The sequence below is a fragment of the Lycium barbarum genome, chromosome 6 (assembly GCF_019175385.1).
Source record: "Lycium barbarum isolate Lr01 chromosome 6, ASM1917538v2, whole genome shotgun sequence".
Lineage (NCBI taxonomy): Eukaryota > Viridiplantae > Streptophyta > Magnoliopsida > Solanales > Solanaceae > Lycium > Lycium barbarum.
Genome location: NC_083342.1, coordinates 118776503 through 118784653, shown reverse-complemented (window position 1 = coordinate 118784653; position 8151 = coordinate 118776503). Strand labels below are relative to the sequence as shown.

The following is an 8151-nucleotide window of genomic DNA, read 5'->3' as shown; positions in this document are numbered from 1 at the left end:
GTGCGCCTTATTTACACTTTCATTACGACTTTGGCCAAATCAATTCACTTAGACCTCGTTGCTTGGTAAATCATAAACATTCAAAACACTAATTAATTACCACTAGTACATTTGAATTTGAATTCCAGATTTGGAATATCTTGCAACCGTTGATCTTTGCCAAAAGGCTAAGAAAGGCGTCAAACATTGCACTTGAGGCAAGATTATAAAGTTCTAAAGATTTTTCGGAGGTGGAAATTGATATACTATGACTTATTTTGGAAACAAATGAAGTAGCTTCCATTTAGGCAACTAATTTGCGAGATTGACCATCATTAGTTTTTGACTGAATTGTTATGGATAACACTCGTCTCCAAATAACCACCGTTATTTTCAAGTAGAGTTGAAAATTTCCCATCATAACTACTGGAGTATAAATATGATGATATGGATAAAATGCAATCAAAGGTAAAGTTGACCATTCAGAAAAATATCAATAAATTGTTGATTAAAGTAATAAGAAAAAGAAAGCAGTAAAACCATGACAAGAGCACTCCGTCATCATCTTTAAAAAACCCAGTCATGAAAAGACGACTAATAAGTATATAATACCAGTCCTGCTTTTGGTTTTACCATATGCAGTATATTTAGTACGTCAGATTTTTGCACAATGAAAAAATTATTTAATAGCTTTAATAATGCAAGTATTTATCTAAACAATCCTTTATATCTTTTAAATGTTTTGCTTAATTAACATACTTCACTAATTAAAATGATAAGAGTATCTTTTTAAAAAGATATAACTATTCATTAAATTTCTAATATAAATGATATTTTAAATTGCTAAAATTTTATACGGGAGAGATTAACTCTTAATTAATTGTACAAAATAGTAAAAAGATTTTAAATTAAACTAACTTCAGTCCTAAAAACTTTTCCATTAAATGTTGGCAATCAGAGATAATAATTTATTGCTTTTCTACCCTTAATAAATTAATCAATCTTCATTAAATTAATAACGGGATCCTGTAGATTAGTGTTTTAAATATTAGGGGCCTCATCCTCGTGTCACACTCTCTCGCCCCTTTAATTTGAACCTATAAAAGAATAAAGAAAAAGATAAAAAGCTCTCATTTTCTTACAACATAAATGCTTGCATTTGCACCCTCTCTCTTAACACCCAATCTTCTCTCTCTCTAAAAGTAAGAAGAAGAAGAAGAAGACAAATTTACTCTCAGATCCTTCTATTCTCCAACCCAGAAGAAAAAAAAAAAAAAAAAAACACTATATACACGCTCCACAAATGTTGCTTCTTCCTTCTTCAATTCCCCTTTTTTCTTTCTAAATTTCAGGTTTACAAATATTACCATTTGATTTTCAATTTTCTTTTTCGATTTGGGTAATAAATGAGGTGTAAAAAGCACCTTTCTGACCTGAGTAGCAGCGTTGGCGTCTGCGCTACTTGTCTCCGTGAACGGCTCTTTGGGCTTATTGCGGCCCAAGCCCAAGCCCAAGCCCGAGCCCACGTTCATCAGCAGCTGTTTGAAGAGGATCACCGGAAATCGGATAGCAATCCACCGCCGTTGGTTTTTCCTCTGTCTGTTTCGCCGTATATTTCTCACCGGAAATCTGATACTACACCGTGGCAACAATTCCATCACAATTCGCTTCCGTCTATTATTCCAGATCAAAGATTTTACAGTACTCCACAAGTTGGACCCAACGGAACTGTAATTGCTGCTGGTCCTGGTCCTTACAAGAAGAAGAAAGGTTATGCGAGATTTTTCTCAGGTCTGTTTAGATCCAAAACGGAGAAACTAGATTCCGATCCTAGGGCGAGCGATGCTTCTTCACCGTCGTGGTTCTCGACGATGTTCTCTGGTCGTCGTAAAAAGCAGTCACGGACGTTCTCTTTAGAAGAATCGACGAATCATCATCGGAGGACAACGTGTCGTAACCGCGATCGGGGAATGTCTCCTGCTCGATATTCGGATGACGATGAAGAAGAGGAGCATTACGGTGGAGGATCAAGCGGGTACTCATCGGAGTCATCGAAACAGACTCCGAGGAGAACACCGGCAGCTCAAATAGGCCGGCGAGGGAAAGCGAGTCATAATAGGAACATTACTGGAATGACGTTTTGCTTGAGTCCGTTAGTGCGTGCGAGTCCGAGCAGAAATTGGAACCAGAAGGGAATGCCGCCTGAAATGGTGTTTTCCGGTGAGATAAGAGTACAAGCGAAACCTCACCTCTCAACAGCGACGTCGTTTTGTAAGAACAGATCAAGGAAGCTTGCTGATTTCGGCAGGTTCAATCCCAACCGCTGATTTCAGTGACCGTTGATATTTGACCAATTCCACACAATTGTGATCATAGTAAAGTGCAAGTACGCTTTTGCCCTTATTTGCTCCCGTCTTTTTTCATTTCTGTGCAATTCCACAAAATACAAAGGAAAAAGTAATCAAAGTATTTTATCTATTTTTTTTTTCCATTGATGTAACTTGTTTTCCCGACATGGATTATCCTATTACCCCACCCAGTTTCTCACATTTGTCAAAGAACAAAACTTAAGAACAAAACTTAGTGGATTGGGTGGGGGGTTAAGGAAAATGGTGGATGGTGTTCCCCATTTAGTTTTCAGTGTTAGATAGGCTACAAGTTAGTGTTTTTTGATTAGTGAACAAGTGCGAGACCCTCTGTAAAATTATGGGCTATATATTGTTGCGTTTGTCTTTTTAAAAAGAGAGATTATTCAACATATTTTTATTTTATACATGTTTCAACTGGGGAGGGGATCACCTCCAGTACCTTTCTTTCCAGTAATGTTTAATACACTACTGAATGGCAGCCACCATGTGTAAAATTATGGGCTATATATTGCTGCGTTTGTCTTGGTAAAAAGAGAGATTATTCAACATATTTTTATTTTATACATGTTTGGGGATCACCTCCAGTACATTTCTTTCCAGTAATGTTCAATACACTACTGGATGGCAGCCACGTGTATGCTAAAAAATCCAAAGGTTGGGATTATTTTGCATTAGCACTTCTTTAATTAGGTGTTTTTACCATCTGATAAAAATAAAAGAAAGTAAAAAGAAGACGACAGAAGCATATCAAAGAGAAAAGCATTCGAACATCGTGCCCAGACATTGGAAATCAAACAAAATTGAATGGGTCCAAATAATTTCTTCAAACTCAGATGCTGACATTTTTACAATTAATATTCCTCAAGCTTTGATTCTGGAAGTTGTTTTCTTCCAGATTACCATTTGTAAAGGCAGTGTAGATGAAGCTTTAGGCTTTCTGTGGAGTGAAGCTACGTTATTGGAGAAAAAAGAAAGAATAAACATAAGAACTCTTTGAGAGGTTCTAAAACTAAGGAAAACGTAATTGAATGGTAATGACACAAAATAAATCCCAACCTTTGAGTTTTTTAGCATACACGTGGCTACCATCGAGTAGTGTATTGAACATTACTGGACAGAAAGGTACCGGAGGTGATCTCCTTCCTTTGAACTGATATGAGCTAATATAAAGCAACATCGACCGGTATTACACAAATATTAAGTTTTAGCTCCGAAAAACGTCGTTAATCTCTCGCGAAATAGCTAGTAACTAACAGGATTTTTGACAATTCGTCATCAAGGATTTTTCTTGTTTAGCCATAAAAATTGAATGTCGCTAATTTTTTTCTTTTTCTTTTTGCTACATTTATGTAGTTCTTATTCTTGTTTGACTGTGTCTTTTCATCTGATTGGCACGTAGAATATCATCTAGTGGGAAAAGAAAAGCTTCTTGTCTTTACCTTTTGTTATTGTCACACTTCCTAGTTACTAGCCAGAGGTATTTATTAATGAAGGGAAGGAAGCAGGTGGCAAAGAGAGTTACTCCAAATCCTTGGGAATATATATATAATAGAGTATGAGATATGTAGGGGACCCTCAAAATTTAAGATAGTGGGTGCCAAAAATATGTATGTACAGCACATATGAAGATTATACAAGAGTGAGTAAATGCAGAATACCCACCACCACCAACAACAAAGTAACCATTAATTAAATTTAAAAAAAATATTAAAATAATTAGTTAGTGGTATTAAATAAATGAAAAGAGTAATGTACACTGAAATTATTAACGTTGCTAAAGGGTTGAGTCCGTATGAGAGAGAGCAGAAAATGTATTAAATGTTTGAGTCAGACTTCACCAATGCTGGTGGTCTGACTCCTTTACTCCCACTACCTACACATTACTGTACTGTTTGGAGCTAACTCCTGAGTCACTCATCCCAAAGATTTTGCTATTACCAACAGCTTGACGAACAATTTTATCTACTCTGCTAAAATATTTTCATTGAAAGTGTTCAAGGAAAGTGGCAATTTGTGTTTGGTTAAATTCTTTGAAAATGATTTTGTTAATAGTTTGTGTTTGATCATCTTTGAATAGTACTGATTTTATGTAATAATATAGGTGAATCTAAAATTTGAAGTTTATGTATGTTTATTCAATAAAATTTTCAATAAATATGTAAAATTTGAGTCAAAGTTACAGGGTTCGAAACCCGATCGACTCCCGTAACTTTCATACTAGCTCCGCCATGCATGTCAAATTGTGAAAAAAGAAGTTACTACTTTATAATTTCAAGTTAGTAAATTTGATACGGGTAATCTTGTCGTAAAAAAATATTGTATTTTTTTTCCGGGATAAGGCATTATTACCCCTCTCACCTAGTAGCGTTTTTGCTACGACACACCTTACCTAATTTTTGGTTCTATCACCCCCTAAACTAATTTAAAAAATTAGTTTAGGGGGGTGATAGGACCAAAAATTAGGTAAGGTGTGTCGTAGCAAAAACGCTACTAGGTGAGGGGGGGTAATGATGCCTTATCCCTTTTTTTTTTAAAGAAAAAAAAAATCTTTTTTTAGCTTTTGCTTAAATGCTGAAAACAACTTCCGCTTCTATTTAAAGAAAATAAAACTTATTTTTTTAATCAAATGTTTGGTCAAACACTTTGATTTTATGGGGAAAAAAAAGTTTTTGTTTTTAAAAGTAACATTTTTAATCTTTCAGAAGCTTGATGAAACATATTGTAAGTCAAATTACTGATTACCTTTGCAGGTAGCAGTAATATGTTTCTTTTACAAATAGATTCGAGTCTTAAATGAGTTACAGGGTCTTTATCTACTATATTCATTATGCATTCGTCTAAAATGTATGTACAGTTGTATTTGCTTGATCAAACTGTTCTATATTGCCTTACCTTAAGTTAGAATTCAAAACTAGAAAGAAATAATTTTTTTAAAAAAAACAAGGTTACATGCAAAGTCTTTATTAGATGAAATACATTACGGCTGAGACAAAGCTTTACTATGGTTATTATGGAGGAGAACGGTCAGAAAATTGAAAATAAAGTACTTTGGTTTGGTGGCAAGATCTTCTCTTAGATTTGTAATGGTTTACAGTTTGGCCACTTTTTAAACAAATAGTACAGTGTTGTAATTCGTAACTGCAGTATTAGAAGTTGCGTACGGGCAATGCTATTTTAGGTACCGACAGTTGATATATATTTTGTCAATTCTTTATCCATTTTTTTTTTTAGTATTTTTTAGTTATTCCTGATAAAGTTATACGGAGTATTTTATCTTGATCAGTCAAAATGTAAAATATAGCAGTTGACTCTTAGTATTGAAGTTAGGGTGTAAATATTATCAAATGATTGTCATTTTTGGTCGAAAAGACGAAGTGTAATTTGAGTTTCACATTGTAATTTTGACCTACAAATTGACTTAGAACGTTTAATTTATGCAAGGGATATAAAATTCCAATGATCGAATTTTTTTACCTACACCTGATGTTACACCATTTCAATAAACATAGCAATACATGTCCTTTTTATACGAACAGTTTAATCCCTTTCCATTTTTATTTAATGTATATTTTCATGTGAATATACTTAGCACTTAACTTTGATAATTAGTGATTAATTTTTTTCCTTCGGGAGATAGTGCATGTGTGTCACTTTACTTGACTTAACTAGTTCAAATTTAATCTCGTGTGCATCGTTTGAAGATAGAAAAATTGAACTTATAACGGATAGTATCTTTTGTGAAAGAAAAAGGGGGGAAAAAGGAAAAGGAATGAACTTTCTTTCTGTTAACTGTATCACTCAAGTTTTTTGACTAAAAGAAAGCCCTAAATATTCTCATTCAAGATTTCATAAATCATTAGCCGATGATTGAAGGAATGTTCAACTAAGAAGTACTTTGAATATGACTTTTCCCCTTCATTTTCCTCTTTTCTTTTTCTATTTAGAGGGGAAAATGGAAAAAGAAAGGAAGTTCGTTATCAGTTTTTTTCCTAAATATAAAATAAATATTAGAGACTTATGGACCCTGAATCCATATTAGAGACCATCCAGATTTTCCAGTAAGTGTATTTCTTCGCTTTGTTTCTTTCTCCCCTTCCACAAGTTTTACTTTTAAGACCAAAACGCATAGATGTACGGGTCATATTACTAACCTGATGTTCCCGGAGCTCAACTAATATGCAGATATAGGTAATACATCAATTAGTTATGAGAGAATCTATATACTCCCCTCCGGATAAAAAAAGAGTCCAGTTAGCCATTTACACACCCTTTAAGAAAATACTAACTCCTAGACAAAAATAGATAATTTAATTAAATTACTCCAAATTAAATAGGCATTGGGATTTGATCATATAACAATTAACAGGGGCAAATATGAAAAAACAAAGTTAATTCTGTCTTGAATTGCTAAGTGGACTCTTTTTTTGATCCGGAGGGAGTATTATTTTATGCATGAATTAGTTATGTAAGGTTTGGTTATTCATGTATCAGTTATTTCACCTTCTATTTGCATAAAATAATACATAGATTCCCTCATAACTTATACATGTATTATTAGTTATGTGGGTTTCTAAATTGTACACCAAACACCGTAATAATTTTATACATGAATAACTTATCTCCTAACCGGCTACCAAAAGTGATACAATATTACTTATGCAAGATTTAATACCTGCACTAACTCACTTTTAAACCAGCTACCAAACGACCCCTAAGTTTGTAAAGTGAACCAGATTAAATGGTTAGGGATATGTTAAATGGGTGGGTTTGTAAACAGGGGCGGATGACTCAGGGTGTTCACCCGAACACCCTGAGCAAAAAATTACAGTGTATATTTAGGGTAAATTTTCTGTATTCATGTACATATATTGACTTTTGAACGCCCTGAACAAATGGAAAATTTGGTTCAATTATTTTTCCGAACATCCTAATTGAAAATCCTTGATCCGCCACTGTTTGTTGAATGAACCGAATAGTTAAAATTGGGGATGTGTTATTTTAGACCGAAAATTAAATGAGAGATATATTTAAACTATTTTTGTACTACAGGGTATATTTGTTTCTTTTCTCCCCACAAGAAGTTTTACTTTTAAGACCAAAAAGCACAGATGTATATATAGGTCATATTACTATTTTGATGTTCCAAGAGCTCAAGTTTTCATTTCATTCTCATCTTTTTTCATTTTAGTTTTGCACCCGATATTTATAAGGGTGAAGGAGTACTCACCTTTCTTTTCTTCTGCTTGTGAGATCGTATATTGTGGTTTGACCTTATAAGACTTCATTTAAGATATTCATTTAATTTCCAGTTGTAACTTCTCTTGATATATTTATTTATGTGCTGGGGTCGCATACTTGCATTTAACTTACAACGTCTAAGTAGTGCTAATAAGTGGGAGGATCGGATCAAATAGAAACAGATTGAAAACTGGTTATAAGATTATAAAACAAATGAATTATTTGATTCGCTCATATTTAATACAGATAAAAAAAATAAAAATTATATCACTTCTTCACCCTTAGTCGTAAAACGCAATCAGTATCATTCAAAGAAAAAGGGAGTGTGATACAAAAATTGAAACGTAAAATCCCTCATATTTTGGAAGTCCCAAATGTAGATTGCGTGCCACTCTAATAGAGTGTACAAAGCAAGATGGTACCACTTTGTTTTGCTTTGCGGTAAGTGACAGAAGGTGTAAATGGAGTGAGCTGTATTCTGCACTGTTATAAATGGTTTGGTTCCACTTGTTAACATGAATCCAAATATTGACAGCCGACCTGATTATGCATTTTTAAATCTTTC

The 8151-nt window shown here is 33.8% G+C and overlaps 1 protein-coding gene across 1 annotated transcript; it reads left to right on the top strand.

Moving 5' to 3' along the window:
* The first annotated feature begins 1120 nt into the window (after positions 1–1120).
* On the top strand, positions 1121–2909 carry LOC132645854 (uncharacterized). The gene has a single exon (XM_060363090.1). It carries the CDS (start codon positions 1386–1388, stop codon positions 2304–2306), a length of 921 nt encoding a protein of 306 aa, XP_060219073.1. The 5' UTR covers positions 1121–1385; the 3' UTR covers positions 2307–2909.
* The last annotated feature ends 5242 nt before the right edge of the window (positions 2910–8151 follow it).